This window comes from Panthera pardus, unplaced genomic scaffold, assembly GCF_024362965.1.
Source record: "Panthera pardus isolate Hobbes unplaced genomic scaffold, ASM2436296v1 HiC_scaffold_12, whole genome shotgun sequence".
NCBI lineage: Eukaryota > Metazoa > Chordata > Mammalia > Carnivora > Felidae > Panthera > Panthera pardus.
In genome coordinates, this window is record NW_026526677.1 from 102,893,917 (window position 1) to 102,914,935 (window position 21,019).

General features: G+C 46.1%; 1 protein-coding gene across 1 annotated transcript; it reads right to left on the bottom strand.

The window, feature by feature from the left end:
• Positions 1–16,032: 16,032 nt before the first annotated feature.
• LOC109278624 (nicotinamide N-methyltransferase-like) lies at positions 16,033–20,063 on the bottom strand. Its single transcript, XM_019469097.2, has 3 exons — positions 19,830–20,063; positions 18,215–18,422; positions 16,033–17,048 (listed from the first exon to the last, which is right to left on the bottom strand). Exons 1-3 carry the CDS (start codon positions 19,978–19,980, stop codon positions 16,616–16,618), a joined length of 792 nt encoding a protein of 263 aa, XP_019324642.1. The 5' UTR covers positions 19,981–20,063; the 3' UTR covers positions 16,033–16,615.
• Positions 20,064–21,019: the final 956 nt, after the last annotated feature.

The window sequence follows — 21,019 nt, forward strand, 5'->3', positions numbered from 1 at the left end:
CTTCCTCCAATGTCTAGGCAAGCCACAATCCTGTGATCCTCTCCTCATGCTCTCACATCCCTCCCTCCCCTCCCTGTACATCTGCAGAGTCCCAAAGCTACCAGTTTTCAGCAGCTGGCAACTACTTCCTCCCTAAGCCTCCCCACTCATTTCAATCCATTGAAATCCTGATGGTTCTTTCAAAGTGAAATGTATGTTCTCTACTTCCTTTAAGAATGCCTTATATTTCCTTTTCTGAAGCTCGCATTGCCCTTAGAATTCTCTCACCCAGCCAAGCCCTTGATTTTGTCATGTCATGTATTTGTTCCTGGTTTTGTCTGTGTCAATCCTTCTCCCAAAACTAATTTTTTACATGAATGATACACTAAGCTACCAGCTCCTTTAGATCAAGGACTATGGCTCAGTTCTCTTTGTGGTCCCCTGCCTATCACATCTACATAGTAGGTTTCAAAACACTGGTTGATGAGTTGACTCTTGTCATGTTGCAGCAAATGCAATCGCAGTGAGTGCCCTATATTCCATGAGTGATGACTTAGTAAGGGACCATCTGGCTACAAAGCAGAGAAACTCACTCAAAGAAGCTCAAGGAAGAAAGGAATTATTAACAGAATATAATGGAAACACACTGGGGCACCTGTGTGGCTCAGTCAGTTAAGTGTCTGACTTTGGCTCAGGTCGCGATCTCGTGGTTCATGAGTTCGAGCCCCACGTCAGGCTCTGTGCTGACAGCTGAGAACCTGGAGCCTGCTTCAGGTTCTTTGTCCCCATCTCTCCCTGCCCCTCCCTTGCTTGCATTCTGTCTCTCTCACTCTCTCAAAAATAAACATTTAAAAAAAATAATGGAAACACATTGCAGGGTATCTCACTGGGTCTCACCAACCGAAAAAATCATTAGGCAGCTAATTTCTATTTCCCTCTCTCTGTCTTTCTCTCCCTCCTTCTCTCTTTCTTTTTGTCTCTCGTTGGAGGTATAGGGTCTTGATTCTCCACAAACAGGCTTCTTTTGCTCATCTACTACACATTGCTTCATTCTGACTGTTCCAAATGGTGGTCTCTGTGCCTGACCTTACAGAATCTTCTAACCCATCTCCTCACAGCTGGCTAACTAGGTCTGCATGGTCCAAATCCACAGACCTTAGAGAGAGAACCTGTCTGGTCCAGTATGGGTCAGTCATCGATGCTTCTCAGTAAGTGTTGGGGTACAAAAGAGGTATGTGTGATATTAAGACTGCCCATTATAGAGACTTAGATGGAACAGACAAGTTGTCTCAGATTATGTAACTGTTGGACCTTCAAAAGTCAGATCACAGACTGGAAGCACGTAGAATCAACACGAGGTATCCTTGTGAGTGGCTCGGAGGCACGGCTGCTGCAATGCTGATTATTTCCTGCTTCCCCCAACCACCCTGGTAGTGGAGTACAACCACCAGGGAGCATCCAGAACTCAAAGTCAAAAGACACAAATTGCCATCCTGATTTGCCAACAACGGTTTGTATGACAATGGCAGTTAGAAAAACTAATTTTTGGGTTTCTGAAGCCTCAGTTTCAATAGGGATAATAATATAGGAGAAGAGAAAAATTCTCTTTTCCATCTTGGGATCTCTGGCTGGGCCTAAGAATTAAACTGACATGAGACAGATTAATAGGAGAAATGAATGTGAATCTTAGCAATATTTTACATGGGAGACTTCACAAGAGAATGAAGACCTCAAGATGTGGCCAGAGTGAGAAGCTTTTATATATCTTTTGACAAGGAAACAATCAATTTGTGAAGAATTGACAAGACAAAGGGGTTTGGCCTCGGGGTAGTAAGTGATAAATAAGTAACTAAGAAAGTAAAGATTGGCTTAACAAGGTTTGTACAGATTTCTCAGCCCCAAATTTCCTGTGTCTGGTGATAAGAATGCCTTCCTTCCTCCTGGTACAGAGAGGGTACCTTTCATATGGGACTTTCATCTCCTGCTTACAGGAAGAAAAAGGAGGATCAGAGCAACCTTCCTATACCTACTGTTTTTTAAATGCCTTTAATTCAAAATAATCAAACGCCAAAGTGACATGTTTTGGGGTTTTCTTCAATAGTATCTATTCTGTTCAGTGTTCCCTGTTCAAGGTATTGAGAAACTTAATTCATAGTTTCCCTTACACTGAGTCCTTACCTTGGGAAATGTCCCTTTTTCCACCCATGAGTCTGTTTAACAGGGAATTTTAAAAATAGTGGTTATGTAGCTTATATGTGGCCTTGATACAGTAGTACCCCTCGCCCCCTCGTCCCGTCATTAATTTTTTTCCTACCCTTTTCAGAAGCTGCCAAGATGGATGGTCAGAATCAAATTTTACTACAGATAGAAACCCGCCCCCGTGTTGGCCTGCTGCCCACTGTTCCATGAATGTCTGTTACAATTATGAACGTATGAATATACAAATACACACGTGGTGAAGACGTTCTTCCAAAATCAACAGCCTCTGGAAGCTTTTCTGGAAGGAAAATCTTCTTTTCTTTTTTAGGATTAACATATACTCTATGAAAACAAACTGTGTAATCATATAAAACAAAGGCCAGATTTTTAAATCAGATCCTGAACAGTTCAAACAAAAATTTAAGCGTGTGGCTTATTTCATTATCCCAAACTGAATTTTTCTTTTTTCCTTCTAAATGGCCCACTATGGAATTTTTCTTAGAAGCAATTAAACTAAAACCTCCAAATCCTTTCCTTAGTAGTTGTTATGAAAAAAACTAGAACCCCGTATCCCATGTCTAAGAAAGATGCATAAATGAAATGCTTCCTTCTTTATCCGGATTATTTGGAGTCTCCGGAAGTCTTAGTTTCCTTTTGGATATGAATTCAGGAGCAATTCAACATCCCAATGGTGAAATGGGACCAGTCCTTGAGTGGAGTTGCAACAGTACCCTCATGGGCATCGAAGGGCACATCTGCTCGTCCACTGGCCTTCCCACTGGAGCTAGATTCCACAGTGATTCTAACAGGCTTCAGTGAGCAAAGAAATTTAAAATGCCTAGGGTATTGTCTCAGAAAGGCAATCCTCTCATGGAGACAAAATGTAGTGAAGACAGAGTTCCAAAATCAATAGACTCTGGAAGAAACAAAGAGCACGAAGGAAATAGAAAGGGAGGAAGAGAGGCAGGGAGAGTGGGAAGTAGGGAAGGAAGGAAGGAAGGAAGGAAGGAAGGAAGGAAGGAAGGAGAAATGAAAGGACTCAAGAAAGCACATCACTGCCATCTAGCCTGGGAACTTGGTCTACTGGTAGCTGCTCTTCCCATGAGGTCAGTTGATAAAACATTTGCTTCATTACCTCAGGTCATGACCTCATGAGAAAATAGTTCTGCAATACTAGTGTCCAAACGATCAAGGTCTGAGATGAAAAAAAGAATGAAGAACAAGTAAGGACACTAACTTGTGGGTAATTCTAATGGATGTATAAAAAATAATGTCATATGTGGTTAAAAACAAGCAAGATGGAACTAAAATACACAATATCAATAGCCTATAAATTTCAGGGGAGGGTAAATACATGGAGTTGAAGTGTTCTGGATCTTTGAATTGTCCAGGAAGGGTAAGACCTTGCTGAGGGTAAGACGTTAGTTAGGCCTTGCTAAGTAGATTATGCATATTGTAATTCCAGGCAGATGATTATACACTGCCCATACTTCCTGAGCCTGAGAATTGTCTCTGGTTGTAGGAGTATGTTTGGCCCCTACATAGAGCAGGTGAGAAAAGCTGGGCAGCAGCCCTCAGGCCCTCACCCAGTGACAGAGGAGAGTTGCTGAATGATTATACTGGCTTCCTTGGTCCTGGGATGAGAATGCCCAAACAGGTTCTATGAACTCTTGCAGAGGTCCGCAGCAGAAGTGAGCCCCAGTTGCCCACAGCAGAAACTGGTTCATGAATGGGGCCTGATTGCCTTCCTTTCTTTCTTTGTCTCACTTTCCCATGCCCTCACCAGTGCTTTGGGGGATCCAAAGTAAAATACCTATACTGCAATCTTAGGCACCCCAAAGTAACACAATCAGATTAGTAGAGGACAGGAAATGGAATGACAAAAAAAAATTCAGAAGGAGGCAAGAACTAAGAGAGAGAGGGAAAAAAACAACAACAACAACATAGACTTGTCAGACAAATATAAAGCATAAAATAAGAAGGCAGTCGATGGAGAGTTAAAGATAGATAAAAACATCAGTAAAAATATGTAATACGTGAGTAGCAGGATTCCTCGACTAGACTTAATGGATGCATATAAAATACTTCACCCAACACCTACACACGTGTTTTAACAATACAAAGCACATTAGAAGTTACCCTATACTAGCTTACAAAGCAAGCCTCCACATATTTCAAAGGACTGAAATGAAACAGAGTATATTTTTGACCAACGTGTTGAAGTTAAAAGCCAAAAAACCAAAAAGATAACTAGAATACCCTGATTTGTTTGGAAGTTAAGGAACATACCAATAAAGAACCTGTGGCCCCCAAAAAGCAATCAGAGTGAAAATTATAAAATAGTTTGAACTCAGTAGTAATGGAAGTACCACATATCAAAATTCGTGGGTTGAAGCCAAAAGAGTATTTAAGGGGGAACTCTAACCCTCAAATGTACATACAGTAGCGTAAATGGGGGTGTGGAAAGAAAATAATATCATAGAGAAGAAACTAATGAAATAAAAAGCTAAAATACAATTGGGAAGATCAGCAAGGCTCAAAAATCGGCTCTCTGAAAAGACAAATATAATTAGCAAATTTCTGTTTTTAATGATCAAGGGGGAAAAAAAACAAAGGAAAATGCACATACACCCAATGTCAAGAGTGAAAATGGAAACTTCATGGCATATGGTACTGACCTCGCAAAGACGGCTATTAGTTACCGTGAATAGCTTTATGCCAATATACCGAATATTTAGATGGAGACGTTCCCAAGTAAACGTACAACACATGCAAAGCCTGAACTGACCTGTAACCATCAAAGAACTTAAGTCGAACATTGTTCCTTCATGAAACCCTCCCGGCAGATGGCTTCACAAGCGAGTTCTAGCATATATTCAAGGAATCGGTCATTTTATTTTTACCCAAACTCTTTCAGAGGATAGAAAATGAGAAAACACCCCTCAACTAATTTTATAAGTTGAGAAAAACCATAATGCCAAGGTTATTTATGAGAAAGAAAAATTACAAGCTAAAAATCACTCATGAACACAAATACAAAAATCCTAAACAAATTCTTGTCTAGTCCATAAAACAGCAAACACTTATATGGTGCTTACTAGGCGTAGACACCGGTTTAAGCATTTTGGATGTGTTACTAAACCTTACAATAGTTCTGTGACTTAGGTACTATTATCCCCATTTCAGCGTATAAGGCACAGAGAGGTTAAGTACCCTGCCCAGGCCACACTGCTAGGTAGCTGTATAGCTGGGGTTCAGACCTACAACAGTCTGACGGGACAGCTTATTCATTTAGTGGTTACACTATGACCAAGCGGGTTTATTGCTGGAGTACAAGGCAATTTAACATTCAAAAATCAATTAATGTAAGGGCGCCTAGGTGGCTCAGTTGGTTAAATGTCAAACTCTTGGTTTCGAATCAGGTCATGATCTCGCAGTTTGTGAGATCCAGCCCCACAGTGGGCTCTGTGCTGATTGGGTGGAGGTTGCTTGAAATTCTGTCTCTCCCTCACTCTTTGCCCCTCCCTCACTCATACTTTCTCTCAAAATAAATAAATAAATTTAATAAAATCAGTTAATGTAAATCATCATATTTACATATTTAAGGAGAAAGGTCTTCTGATCATTCAATAGATATATGGAGGTGGGGGGAGCTCAAAATCCATATTCATTCACAACAGTAACAATAAAAACCACTTGGCAAATGGAGAGTAGGATGGAACTCCCTTCATGTGAAAAGGATTACCTACAAAAACTTCAACAAACATCATACTTCATGATGACACTTTTAAAAGCTTTCCCTCTGAACTGAGGACCGAGGTGAGAATGCTAACAATTGCCAAGTTTTATTTCTTCTATCTTAACGATTACCAATGTTATTCAACATTCTACAAGGGGTCTTGGACAGCACCGGAGGTAAGAAAAATAAAAGGTAGAAGCATTGGAAATGAAAAAGTTAAAATTATTATTAAAAACAGATAAGATAATATATAGAGAAAATTTAAAATAATCTACAAAGAAACTACTAGAATATAAAAGTCTAGCAAAATTTCTGGATACAAAGTGAATATAAAAAATTAAATTCATTTTTAACCAGCAACAGTTATAAAATGAAATTTAAAACAGACTTCATGCACAATGGCATTAAAAAATGAGAAGTACCTAGGAATAAATCCAACAAAATATGTACAAGACATTAATGGAGAAAATTATAAAATTTTATGAAAAGACATTAAAGAAGACCTAAATAAATGGAGAAATAGACCACTTCATGGATTGAAGGACTCAACATTGTAAAGATGTCATTTCTCTCCAAATTGATTTATAGACTCGGTAAAATCTCAATTAAAATCCCAATAGGTTTTTGTTGGAACTTGACAAGCCAGCTCTAAAATTTATATGACAGTGGCAAGGGCCAAGAGTAGCTACTCTTGAAGAAGAAAAATAAGGTAGGAGGGCTGGCTTTACCAGACATAATACTTATTATAAAGCTATAGTAATGAAGACCGTATGGTATCGGTGTAAGGACTGACAAATAGACTAATGAAATAGTAGAGAGCCCATAAACAGACCCATAACTTTATCAACCCTTGATATACAGCGGAGGTGATATCCCAGATCAGTGGGGGAAAAGATATACTCTTCAGTAAATAGTGCCAGGGTAATTGAGTATCCATAGGGGACAAGATGGAATAGGACCTTCTTTGCACACTAGACACAAAAATCAATTCAGGTGGATTAAAAACCATAGACGAAGGGTAAGTCTCTGAGGATTTAGAAGGTAATGTAGAAGAATATCTTCATGACCTTAGGGGTAGAGAAGGATTTCTTAAACAGGATACAAAAAACCATTCATCAGAAATTTGAGATTTTTTAAGTTTGAGTATATTACAATTAAGACCATCTGTTCAACCAAAGACACATTAAGAGAGTAAAGAGACATACCACAGAGTGGGAAAAGTTCTCACAACTCATAAAACTGACAAAGGACCAGGATCCAGAATTTATAAAGAACTTCTGTGAATCAAAATGAAAATAAAGAACAACCCAGAAAACATGAACAGACCCTTTATAAGAACCCTATGAAAAGATGCTTAATCTCATCAACGAAATGCAAGTGAAGTCACAATGAGATACTACCTACAGAGCCATCAGATTGGCAAAAATAACGTCTGCCAGCACCAAGGACCTTGAGCACAGATATTCTCATGTATTTCTGGTGGGCAAATAAACCGGTGCACCGTTCTGGAAAACAGGCTGGCACGAACTAGGAGACTTGAGTTGGGCATACCCCATCTCCAGCAATTGCACACCCAGGATCATACCTAGAGCAAACCTGGCACAGGCACGTGACTGTTCTTAGCAGCATTGTTTGAAGTAGCCCCCAGCAAGAAACAACCTAAATGTCCAGCGACAGTCGAATAAATAAATCAGAGTATACAGTGATGGAACTGCACCAATTATAGCTACAGGTATCAGCGTGGATTGTTCTCCAAAGACGGAGAGGGAGAGAAACAAGAAGATACACATTTTTATTCCAATGATATAAAGCTCAAAACAGGCAAAAGTAAACAAGCTTATCTAGTGATGCATAAAGGAATGGCAGACTATAGAGAAAAACAATCATTACCTTAGACGTCAGGATGCTGGTTGGCTCTGGAGGGGAAGAAGGGGGTGCTACTAAGACCCTTCACTGTTCTGTTTCTCAACTTGGGGGGCAGTTACCTGGTGTTCATTTTATATTCATCTTCAGACTATATGCAAATGTTTTATGAGCATTTCTATATATGATCAAGCTCATGATAAAAAAAAAAAAACAAAAAAAAAACATCCTGCATGTCTAGGTGCAGGACTGCTTTTGACATGTGCACAGATGTAGAGATAAAGAATCCTTGGTCATTTAGGTGGCCCCAGGTTTCCTCCCTGAGGCGTGCCCAGAGAGGCTCCTTTTACTCAATTTCACCCAATGGGGTTACAGCATTCAAGGGCACCGAAGGATAAATGACTGGTTCAACAAAAACGGGGCAAGAATGGTGGGGAACATAACAGAAACTACCACTCAAGTTTCCCTTCTCCAACACCAGAAAAAGTCTGTGCTTCAGACATCAAGGCCTACTTGAGATCAGAGGCCCGGAATGCTCCAGAAATGATTCAGACTCCCGTAGGCAGTGATCTCGCCTTTTACTCTCCCTGGCTTCTGCTTATCTCCAAGAGCGAGCCGCACCCCCAGGTACACTGCAGCAATTAGGAGCCTGCTTCTGCTGCCAGCGCGGGGCAGGGGTTTGCTCCTGCTGTAGAGATGGGCCTGCGCTGAGCCTCTTCCTCGTTCTCTGCTCAGACCAGAACAGAGGCCAGGTGTGAGGCCTGAGATTGGAATCCAAGGCAGAGCCAAATTGAGCAACTCCCAGAGTCAGAGGAACCAGCAATTTGGAGCCTTTCATGTGCTTGGTAATTAATAATAAACAAAATTACAAGCAAAATGATAACTCATCAAATTTGATGCGGCCCCACAGGGTCTGCTTTAGGTTTTAATGAATACGGATGGTGAGTCCAGGGATGATTCATCTGAGCCTTAATTGCAGTGAGGCGGGGAGCCCTTTCCTTGAGTCTATCACCTCTCTGTTCCCCTCTCTTGTTAGAGTCATAGCTCCCTGTGGGCAAGAAAGGAGGCTGTCCCATCAGAACACGAGGGGGTCCTGTGTGTGCGTTTCTTAGGGTTCTAACAGCGCATCCTCTCACGGAGATTTGGGTTTTCAACCTAAAGCCACACAGCTACTGGTTCAGCCAAAAAGTTTAGTTCTCTACTTATCTATACTCACGATTTCCAGATTTCTTTTTTATGCTTATTTATTTTTCAGAGACAGAGTACAAGTGGGAGAGGGACAGAGAGAGGGGGAGACACAGAATCCAAAGCAGGCTTCAAGGCTCTGAGCTGTCAGCACAGAGAATGACGCAGAGCTTGAACCCACGAACAGCGAGATCATGAGCTGCCATCAGACGCTTGACTGAGCCACCCAGGTGCCCCGAGTCTCCAGATTTTAAACTGGCCACTGAATCCATTGCCTGGGGTGCAGGAAGCTTTGAGAAGGATGCCAGAGCAGGGAAGGAGAGGAAGGACACAGGATGCGAGCTCTTCTTGGAGGAGAAAAGAGAGAGCTGGGGTGGGGGTGGTTGAGGGAAGAGAAGGAGATTCCTGAGCCTCAGCTGGGCCCAGTTCCGTAATCCAGCAAAGAGGTGCCCAGCCCCAACTCACCCCCTTGGCATGGTTTGTGAACTGCAGCGACATGGCATTTGGGGGCTTTTGGCAAAGCTGGGGACCAGCGGCTTGGCCGCGGCAGGTGGCCGTCAGTAATGACCAAGTTCATGAGGCTAAAAATCATGGCGGGGCTTCTACAACACCCACCTGGCAAAAGCTGAGAACTGGGGTGGCTTCTGGGCTATACAGATGATTCTGCTTTGCTTCCCTGTGGTGTGATGTCCCTTTGTCATGCACTCACTTACCATAATTGCTACCTTCTGATTTAGGTCTATAGTCTCCGTTTCCACTGATTTTTTTCCCCCTTGTTTCCTGCTAATTGCCATTCGCAGTATAATACATATATTTGAAACACCTGTCCTGCCAGGTTAATGTATGTCACTCTTTTCCTCTGCGTTTAATACAGATGTGAAAAAGCAGCTAGTCTTACTTCTTGTGTAAAAAAGCTAGACTAAGACTTGATGTTGTAATTCTGCTGTTCTTGTACCTGTCTCCTGTTTTGTTTTTGAGAAACCATGAGGTCAGGCGATTAAAAGGGAATGCTTAGGAAACTGGAAAATTAGCAGTGATGGCTGACCGTGGGGTTTTCAAAAAAAGTTGAGGAGAGATGTCACAGCCTCATGGGAATCCGACTCAGTAAAGGAAACCCAGTCTAGGAAGTAAAAGCTGTGACTGTCTGTCTTCGGTCTCTTGTTAGAAAGCTTCGGAAAAGAACGTGTGTAGGGGGAGGGGATCCCTCCGTTCGATCCTATCTTCTTGCTCCCCACGCATCTCCCACCCTCCCGAGGATTTTCTAAGAGGTTTAGTGTGTGTTCTTTTCGTTATGTGTATTTCCGTGAAATAGGTACTGTTGTTTTGTATGTATATATCTTCATTTACATCGTTTTCACTGTGCCCTTAAGGCCCGTGCACGTGGCTATGTGGACATGTGGGCCATACCTTCTTGCCACTCCGTGACTTGAATCCCCCCATTTACGTATCTACTCCCCCAGGGATGGACACCCAGATTGCCTCTAACTCCCCCACACAACGTTTCTGTAGATGCCCAGGTCTCCTCTGTGCAGACCTGTGTGGGAATTTCCACAGGGTATGTTCCCGGGAGTAGAAATGCTGAGTCACAAGCCAATTAAATATTTAATTTTAGTGAGAACCACCAGGGTCCGCCCCCCCTGACAAGCCTATACCAGTCTACATCCCCAGCAGCAGTACATGGGAGTTCCTGTAATCACCAACACACCCATACACACCTCTAACCCCTTACCAAAATTCTTGGAATGATCTACCTTACCAGTTTTTTCAAGTCCAATGAAAATACATGAAGTTACACAATTTTTTTAAAGTAGGCTTCATGCCTAATGTGGGGCTTGAACGCACCACCCTAAGATCGAGTCACATGCTCTACCACTGAGCCAGGCAGGTGCCCTTATAATTTTTTAAATTTCACCTTTCTCTAACCAATTGGAGCTCATCTAAGTGTGCACATCGGTGAGGTAAGTTCACTGATGTAACAACCCACACATCTCAGTGGCTTCACAAAGTAAATGCTGATACATCTCTGTTCACTTCACAGTCCGGTGTGGAGGGAGTCCGGGGAGGGATACAGCTCCAGGCGGTCAGACTTCTACAGTGCAGCTGTCTCATTTCCTAGGGGCCAGAGGTCTCCACTGGATTCTCTGCATCCAGCCCTTGGAGTAGGCATGAGATGCGTTCACATTCCTGGGGCCAGAACCCAATGCCCCAGCCTGAGGCAAAGGACCCAAGAAATGGGTGTGCCAGAGAAGAGAAGACAGAGAAATCAGTGAAGAGTTACACAATCTGCCACAAAATGTTTGCTAACTTTGGAGATTCCTCTTCTACAAATTTCCTAATCACACCCTCACTCCTTTTTTTCTTTGGACTTCCTCCTAGTCCAAATTTGTATATTTTGACTTGGCTGTTTTTTGTATATTCTAGAAGGTGTTGGTTTTATCCATTGCAAAGATTTCTTCCAGTCTGTCTGCCTGATCACTTTGGCTACGGGTCTATCATCAATCAGCAATCTAATTTTTACGTAACCTAGTTAAGCAGTACGTAGCCTTATGGTTTTTGTTTTTGAAACTGCGTTTGTTATTTGCTTACAGGCTTAACCTCTGAATTCCTCTTAAATGCACCTCGTCACTTGTTAAGGCAACATGTAGTAGAAAGTCCCAAAGGAAAAAGCCCACCCCAAAACTAATTGCCCTGCTATCAAGTCTTTCCCCCAGCATACAGTTTCTCACAATCCTATAGGTCCTAGCCTGGAAAAACTCAATTCTCTGAAGCTTCTGTCTGAATGTACAAAACTGTTCAGAAAGCCCTTTCTACTGGCTGGAGAGTTGGGTGACAGCCAGACCACAGAGCGCGTGCCATTAAAATGGTTGCAACCTTCAAGGGTGTTGCGTTGGAAATTTTTCAGACACACTGGAATGTCTTTTAATCTCCCTCCCCTGTTGTTTCTTGACTTTGATCTCTTGCTCATGTTTTCCCCTTGCCTAAAAAAGCCCTTGGCTAAACCTTCCTATCCTTAAGATAGGAAGCTTGGCTAAACCTTCCTATTCTTAAGACTCAACCTGGGCATTGCTTCCAGGAAGCCTTCTGTGACCTCCCTCGCCCCACCCCACATCTACGTTAACGCACCTCCTCTGTGTTCCCCAGTACCTGTCCTACTCTCGTGCGGAACAAACCACTCCGCGTGGCAGTGGCCATTTGCCCACCTAACTGTGAACTTTTTGGAAGAGCTGAAGCCAATTCTCCTTTGTTTCCTTAGCACCAGCATGAGACCTGACACATGTATTGGCATTAATAGCTGTCGAGTGGATCTGATGGACTTGCTGGGCCCTATCCACTGCACTTGACCCTCCTGCCCCTGCCTCATGAAATTTGGGGAGATTTTCACTACAGTAGAGAGGGCCCAGAAGAATTCCACTCCAGCAGCCAGCTAGGGCGCCTCTCCCTTGCTCTTTGTCCAAGCTACTAATGGGCTGATCCTTCAGCACAAGGACCTGGGCTTTAGTTTCTGTTGTGGAAGGGGAGGGGGGCATTCATCCTATATATGGTTGAGTGAAGGTCAGGGAAAATCAGGGTCCTCTGGCCGGGCCGTGGCCCTCCTCTTCCTGATTCCCACATTCAGAGGTCAGGTTGAACAGGAGAGCAGGCCTCAGGCAAACAAGGTTGAGGGAAGACTGTCCTCTGCCCCATGGACCTTGCAGTCCGCCAAGCTCAAGGCTCCACTGCCCCCTTGTGTCCGGAGAGTGAAGGACAAGGGAAATAATCCAAAACAGGTTTAGGACTGGTCCCCAGGGAGCCATCTTGCTGTCCTGCCTCCTTCCCCTGAAGGACACACTCACATACAGAGACACATGGTCAGGTGGAAGGCCTGCCTCGTCTTCCAGGGGTGTGCCAGCCATCCCCCTCACTGCCTGCTCTTTCCCCTGGAGGTCTGAGTGCCTGGGATCCTCCTCTGGAAGCCAAAATAAGGGTGGGGGGGGGGGGTTTGAACATTGTAAAGGGGGTTTCTCCAGGGGAGGCTTGCAGACAGGATGGGAACAGGTAGGAGGGCAGCTCCCTTCTGCCTGTAGATTCTGCATCCAGAGGCGTCCTCCCCTGCAGCTTTGGGGAGCTCTGTTATAGAGAGAGGGACACTGCTGGGCTTGGCACCTCCCCTAGGTGCCCCGCCCTCATAGCCCTGTCCAGCTGTGCCAGACCTCAGTCTAGGTCTGTCCATCCCAGCAACTGTCTGAGCCCTTCTCCCACCCCCTCTGCCCCGGTTACTCTCCACAGCACCTCCCTGCTGATTTCCTTCTTAGTGCTCACTTTTTTTTTTTTTTTTTTTTTTTTGTCTATTCCTTTATTGTCTGCCTTCCCTTCTCCAAAGTTGAATGAGGGCAGGGCCTTGCTGGACTCATTCACCATATCCTCAGAAGACAAAACAGGGACAGGAATATAATGGCCACTTATTCTGTTTCCTGACTGAGGTTCGCCAAACATGACTGATGTCCCCGCCCCCCAAGGCTCCCACCTTGGCCAGGCTGCTTCTTCCATCAGAAATGCTTTCAACACCGCAGCCTACCTCCACCCCACCTTCTGTTTGCCTGGCGATCGGGTACCCACTGTGAGTTCAAGACTCACTTTAAACATTACCTCTTGGTTACTGGAGGGGGTGTGGGAGGGAGGATGGGCTAAATGAGTGAGAGGCACTAAGGAATCTATTCCTGAAATCATCGTTGCACTAGATGCTAACTGATTTGGATGTAAATTGAAAAAAATAAAATTAAAAACTAACTAAATAAAAATAAACATTACTTCTTTGTGGTGTGCCTGGGTGGCTCAGTCGGTTGAGCATCTGACTCCTGATTTCGGTTGACGTCATGACCTCACGATTTGTGGGACTGAGCCCCACATCGGGCTCTGCACTCACAGCATGGAGCCTGCTTGGGATTCTCTCTCCCTCTCTCTCTGCCCCTCTCCCACTTGTACTCTCACTCAAAATAAATAAATAAAACTTTAAGAAGAAATATTGCCTCTTTGTGATGCCTCCCTTATCTCCCCCAGATTAAGAATGACCTTCTGTGTGCCCTCCCCTCTTAACACTGCTGTCATACCGTCTGTGAATGAGCCCAACAAGGGCAAGAATTGTGTCATATTTGTTTTCACCTTCTTAGGGCCTGACAAATGGCAGGTTCTAAATGAGTATTTATTGATGAACTCTGATTACCCCCTGGAGAGTCCAATGCCCTGAGCTACCTTCCTATCCTTCCTTGTCCCCCAGCGTTCTCTCATAGGGATCCCGCCCTCCAGGCAAAGAAAACATCACATCATTTACCTGGTATCTTCCTAAGGCCATGTTTTTTAGCAGTAGAATTTCTTCCAGTGGGAGCACTTTTCCAACCAGCACCCTCTCTTAAAACTCATCTTGGCTACCACTTACTCCGTGACACCTTCCTCAGTCCCTGAGCAAGAATGAATCCTGCCCAGTGGCGTGGTTCCCATCACCATCCCTCTCCCAAATAAAGCCTGCCTTGCAGTAGAGTCCCAGGCCTACTCAGTGTCAACTTAACAAAAGTGTGTCTCTTGTTACTCCAGTGAATCGTAAACCCTTTCCGTACTTTCCAGGCCACGAGCCACATCTTGCACATATTGGTATCTCTCTACCTCCCATGAAGCCAAACACAATGCTCACTCACAGCCCACAAAGTTTAAGGGGTAACTTGAATATCACGTAAGGGAGTCAATAGCTCCCTGAGGTGACTGCCCGTGTAACTGACACCAGGACCCCAGGACCCCAGGGGAACACACCCCGGGATGCGTGCCCACACTTGATGCAGTGAGGTAGAGCATTGGGCAAGTCGGTCCCACTGAGACCACCTGTGCCTGGACACCCTCCCCATATGCCCACCCACCTTGCTCTTTGCTTTATGTTTTCCAGCCCAGCCCAGCTTTCTGGCTGCACGCTCCAGTGTGCCCTTGGAGCTCTCCTTGGAGGAGGTGCGAACACTCAGCCCCTGGGTGCATCTACTGCCAGCTTTTAGTAGCTAACTCCTGATCTGATCCTAGCCTTTGAGAGTCAGCTTCTCCTATCACTCATGTGGTGACACCATGGAATGGATCTGACCCACCCTCTACAACCATCATCAGCACACACACACACACACACACACACACACACACACACACACCATAGCCACATATACACACAAGAATATACACAGATACACAGACATGGGGTAGAATGTGATCAAGGGCTTAGATATGGCAAAACTGTGTTTACTGCGAGGACCAGCCCTGGGCAAAGTTTCTGACACACCTAGCACAGTGTCCAGTATTTCGTAGGCACTCAACAAATATTTGTTGGATGAACAAATCACTTGCTTACCCATCTCCCAACCCCCGCCAATCGTCACTGCTTTGGCAAATTCTCTGCCCACTTGAAAAGCTGGTCTGCTCTACCATGCCAGTGCCCAAGGTGTTTTATCAGAGATCTCCAGGGGCAGGGCCCCAAATTTTGCACCCAGGTGTCAGTTTTTCCTGCTGAAGTTCAGCAAACACAGCATGTTCTTTCCCCTCTGGGTCTCGGCACATGCTACTGCTACTGACAATTCCTGCTCTCCACAGACTATTCCCGCCCCGTTCTTTCTCCTGGCTTCCTCCCGCTCACCCCTCCCATCTCCTGGATCTGCTGCTACTTCCTTCAAGAGTCTTCCCCAAGGGCCCCGTGCCCGTCCGCAACTGGCTTAGGTGGGTCGCACTGGACAAAAGAGAACAGCGCCTCCAGCTCCCTTTAGAACTGCTTATTACCGGGGCGCCTGGATGGCTCGGTCGGTTAAGCGTCCGACTTCGGCTCAGGTCATGATCTCACGGTCCGTGAGTTCGAGCCCCGCGTCAGGCTCTGTGCTGACAGCTCAGAGCCTAGAGCCTGTTTCAGATTCTGTGTCTCCCTCTCTCTGACCCTCCCCTGTTCATGCTCTGTCTCTCTCTGTCTCAAAAATAAATAAACGTTAAAAAAAAATTAAAAAAAAAAAAGAACTGCTTATTACCTGCACCTGCAAGGTCAGTGAAAACACATACGCCATCGCACACGTAGCTGTTCAGCAGGTGTGTTCATGTTATATATTTGGGGTGTCACAGGAAGCCTGGGGAGGGGTCTTATTATTTGCATTTCAGAGATGGGGAAACTGAGGCTGTGAGATACAAATGACCTACCTATCATCACAAGAGCCAAGTACCAAAACCCATGTCTTCTTGCGCCAAAGCCCGCGTTCCTTTCATTTTGTGGGACGGGGCGGCGGTGTCATCAGCAGGGGTGAAGCTGCAAATGATGAATGAGCTCAGAAGGCGAGCCGTCCCCAGATGCCTCAAGGAGGAGGGCACGGGGGACTCTACCCTCTTCGCTCCCATGCAACCCCAAGGTGCCCTCAAAACTAGGGGAGGCCAAGCTTTATTTTCTGGCCCAATTCTTCCCCAACCCCGGGACGTTAGTAGAGTATACTATGAACCTCTCTGTTTGAGAGGAACATCCCTAATTACCTGGCAATCACATATAATAAGACTCTAAAAGCATTTGCTGGCAAGGAAAGAGTTCTAAATAAAGCCAACTGAGCGCAGAGGGAAGGAAACGGGGTGGCCGAATGACCCCTGCATGCTCACCCCCCTTCCAAGTCCAATACGTCAGTCATTTCTCTGGGCCACGACGACGAACATCGCGGTGTAGTCTGACTGCTCATCCGACATGGTCTCAGCTGCCCGCGGAGCCGTCTCCAGCTTCTCGATGGTGAAGCCGGACTTCTGCAGAGCCTCACACACGAATTTCTCCTTCAGGGGAAGGCAGGGGAACTTCTTCGCCCCCACCATGTAGAAGGTGGTATCAAAGCCCCCGCCCAGCACCAGATGGCCCCTGGGCCGGAGCAGGGTCCTGATGTGGCGCAGGGCAGCCCGGAAGGCCTCCTGGGTGAGGCAGGCAGCCTCAAGGCACAGGGAGGAAAGGACGCAGTCCGCCAGGGGCAGGACTGCAGGTTCCAGGGGCTGTTCTTTATTCACATCACACTTGAGCACCTGGGTCACGGTTCTCCTTAGCCGCTCCTCCTTGTCAGCCCACTTGTCTCTGAGCGGAGGGAAGAGGGAAGAGCGGCCAGCTGGGTCAGGCTCATCGTGTGAGAGGCGTATGTCACTCCCGCCATTCTCTGCCTTCCACACAGACTCCCGGAATATCAAGTCACCAGTCTTACAGATCAAGAAACTGAGTCCCAGAGAGGGGCACGGTTGTGAAGCCAGCTGTGGATAAAGTCAAAGCCGAGGACCTGCAAACCCTGACCCCGAGGTCGCTGCTCTTTCCACCCGTGGCCCCTCGCTGAGCAACGTATGCCTTGTGCTTGGCCTATTCTGTCTCCACTCGGTCCGTGTTTAACACGACCCGGGTAAGTACAACCAGAAATGGAAAGCCAGCCTGAAATCAGCTGAGCAAAGCTATAATGTGAGCTTGGCCGACTTTGCTGGGTCCCCCAGGGTCTCCCGGTGTCTCTTGGCCACCCCACTCGACCTCCTCATCGCCTCATACGTTCTCTTCTTACCTACACCTGTTCTCAGCACACGGGGCTCATTCATACTGAGGTATGCACGGGGGCAAGCACTTAAAGGTTTACCCTTTCCAATTCTGTATTTTTAAAAAGTCACAGTCTTAAGCAAAAGGAATAAGAATCCAATGTACATCTGCAACCGTCCTATCTAACTGGGGAGAGTGGTATTTGGGGAGTGGAGGTGCTATGGTGGACCTTCCTGGTGCCCTGAAATGATCCAAGGTAAGTAGATTCTGTTCACTTGTGCAAGATGGGTCTTAATTCTAGGCCCAGCCCCTGCGATCTACAGAAAGATTCCCCAAGTCTGGAGCCACCTGGAGGTTGTCATTGGAACAGCAGGGCCACCTGCCAATCAGAACGGCTGTCTGCCCTCAAACACCAGCTGGCTGCCACCCTGCTCCATCCACATCGGCCTGGGGTCATGCCTTGGCATTCTGGGTAGGCGCTCGTGACAATTCCCTTCTGGCTCTGGGTCTGTCTATAGCCATCTGTTTCTGTTCCCTCTTTTTGGTCTTTATTGTATTCACGTCACACTCTTCCTCCTTTCTTCTTCTTGGAACCCCACTAACTTCCTTCCTTCTTAGTCTCCACCTGCCTCGCCATTTCCACACGAGGCCCATGATAAATTCTTGATTCGGACAGCTAAGTGCAGCTCGCATCGTGGCAACCCCAAAGCAAACAACAAACCCCTTACCTGTCCCCCTCAAGCTCACACACATATTTCACCACTGGGGACCAGTCGAACGCCCCTGGAATCTTCTTCAGCCACTTTTCCAGCTCCAGGCGGTTCTTGTCCGTGTAGTCAGTGGCGATTATCTCCTCAAAAGACTCGCAGGCGGAGAGGAGCTGGTAAATGCTGGGCCCAGAGCCAATGTCAATCAGGAGCTTTCCTTTCAGCCCACCTGTTTTAGAACAGACACATTCTAAGCCGTCAGCACCAAACCACAGCTCTGAGGGCCTTCCCAAAGGCTCCGCTCTCTTTCCCACTTGGAGAGGCTGCGGGGAGTCGACCACCGGGGACTGTAAACTCCAGCGTTAGGGATTTCGCCTGCCCGGACAGCCTTAGGCGCTACATCACACAGTGCCAGCACTGAGCATGGGGAGCGTGGTAGGAGGGGAGAGTGAGCAGCAGGAGAGCCTATTTGGGGTGTGTAGGGGGGACAATTACTAGAGAAGCAGCTTTGTCATTTCAACTGCCAATTTAGCACTGTAAATAAGTGTTCAGAGAAGAAATCTGGTCACATTTCCGAGGACACTGGCTTCCACATTCCAAGCACTCTTCGCTGAAGGGTCCTATGACCCCGAGACCATCTATAACATTCCAAAGATCAATCAGCAAACATTCATTGAGCACCGCCTGCATTCCCAGAAACTCTCTTAGCAGTGTGAGGACTAAAAGGGGAATACAGACCTGCCGGCAGAGTCCTTGGCCTCCCCTTCTCTCCAGCCAGGGAGAGACTGGGTTAACACAAAATGGCAGCAGCATTTGGAATATGGCAAGGGGCTTCCGAGATAAACAACAAGGCAGCAAGGACAGAAACCCAGCTGGACCGAGGGATCCTGACCTGCTACTGAACTGAGCCTGCCCCTTTGCTCCTGGATTCTGCTGCTACATTTTGTTTGTTTCCCCTTCATTTGTGTTACCTGGAGGCTATAGTGGCAGATAAATTGAGCAAGCATCAAAAGTTTCAGAAAATGTGATAGCAGGAGATTGTTAATTGGGGAAATTCTATCTATTGGGTTATGTTTCCTTCTCATGTGAATCATGAAAAGATCCCCAGTATTTGATTTTAATAGTTCGGGGTGCCGAGCACCTTTCTTCCCCTAGGGGCAAATCTGAGAGCCACCCACCCACGATGTTTTCACGAGCCACAGCGGTAATCACACAAAAGAGCGAACGCTTCCTACACTGAACTTGGAAAGAGGCTTCCTACACTTTCTGATGCCCCATGCAGCTTCTTTTGCCAGGGACTTCTTTTGCTAGAAGATAGGACCACGCAGGACCATGAAAGATCACAGCTCCTCAACTTCATGGGAGGAGAAAATCTTGTCCCAGAGACCTCAGAAAGGTTTAGGCATCCCACCATGTACCATACATCAAGTGCATCTAACCTGGTCCCGTAGAGCAGTTCTACAAACTCTCCATCCAGGTCGAAAGTTCCAGTCAATGGGCCACCCTTCCCCCCCTCCCACCTCTACCCCCATCCTGAAACTTGCCCTAGGGTTGAAGAAGACGAGCATCTGATTTAAAATTTGCATCGCCACCCTTCCCCCCACAAACCTCCTCCAGGGTTCAAGGAAACTAGCACCTGATTTAAAAATGGTGTTGTAGTGTTTTAGCAGGAAGTAGAGGCAATCATCACCCACAGGGCTCTGGCCCATCTTGAAGTAGTCCAGGTAGACCATGGGTTCAAAATACGTCTGGTAGAAATCCAGCGCTGTGGATTCCTGAAGAGCCATAGAGAATCCTGAGTTTGTCCAGGAAGGAGCAGGCAGCCTGATGCTCTGGGGCCTTCTTAATGGAGTTCAGACAGTCACTCCGCCAGTCCTCAAATACTCGGGGAAAGACCAGAACAGCCAATGAAAAGCACTCCCCGAGCCCTCCTCCCTTCAGCCATTTGCCTTTGCCACACTTGGCAACTCCCCTCCTGTTCTTCAGCTCCCTCTGCAAGTAGTCGACCTGCCCTTTCCCCCACCCCAGCCCCCAGGCTTTTCAGTGGATTTGGCTTGTGCAGCAGGATTTCTGGGCTCTCCTGCTCCACTGTATCGGATCCTCTTCTACAGCGGTTTTGCAAACTATTTTAAAAGCATGTCCAGTTTTTAAACTACTCCCCTGTGAACCGCCAGTATCTCTGGCTGTTAATAGGATGGATACATCTTAGTTGGTTTTTGATCTTCAGCGTTTTGGTTTTTTTTTTAATGTTTTAAAATATTTATTTTTGAGAGAGTGAGTGAGAGAGAGACAGAGCATGAGGAGGGGAGGGGCAGAGAGAGAGGGAGACACAGGATCCAAAGCAGGCTCCAGGCTCTGAGCTGTCAGCACAGAGCCCGACATGGGGCTCGAACTCATGGACCTGGAGATCATGACCTGATGCTTAACCGACTGAGCCACCCAGGTGCCCCAATCTTTAGCGTTTTCTGAATTACACCCACTCCCACAACACACGGTTTCTGCCCCAGACAACTTGTTGGATTCGGACAATATTTAGAAAGTAGAGAAGACAAGAAGAGCAGGTTTTAGTTGAGGGGTGAAGAGGACAAGATGATGAACAGAGATGGATTTAGTTTCAGCTTGAGGCTGAAAAACCTAAGCTGACCCAGATCCAAGTCTGGACTGCACAGAGAGATCTGAGCTGGAGCTGCCGATGTGGAATGAATGTGCAAAAATTACTTATTCTATAGCTGAACTGAATTTCTTCTTTGAGTCCCATTCAGATCGTGGCAGACGTTACATCTCAATCACTCAGAGTCCTCCTTCACCAGGCCAGGAAGTGGGGAA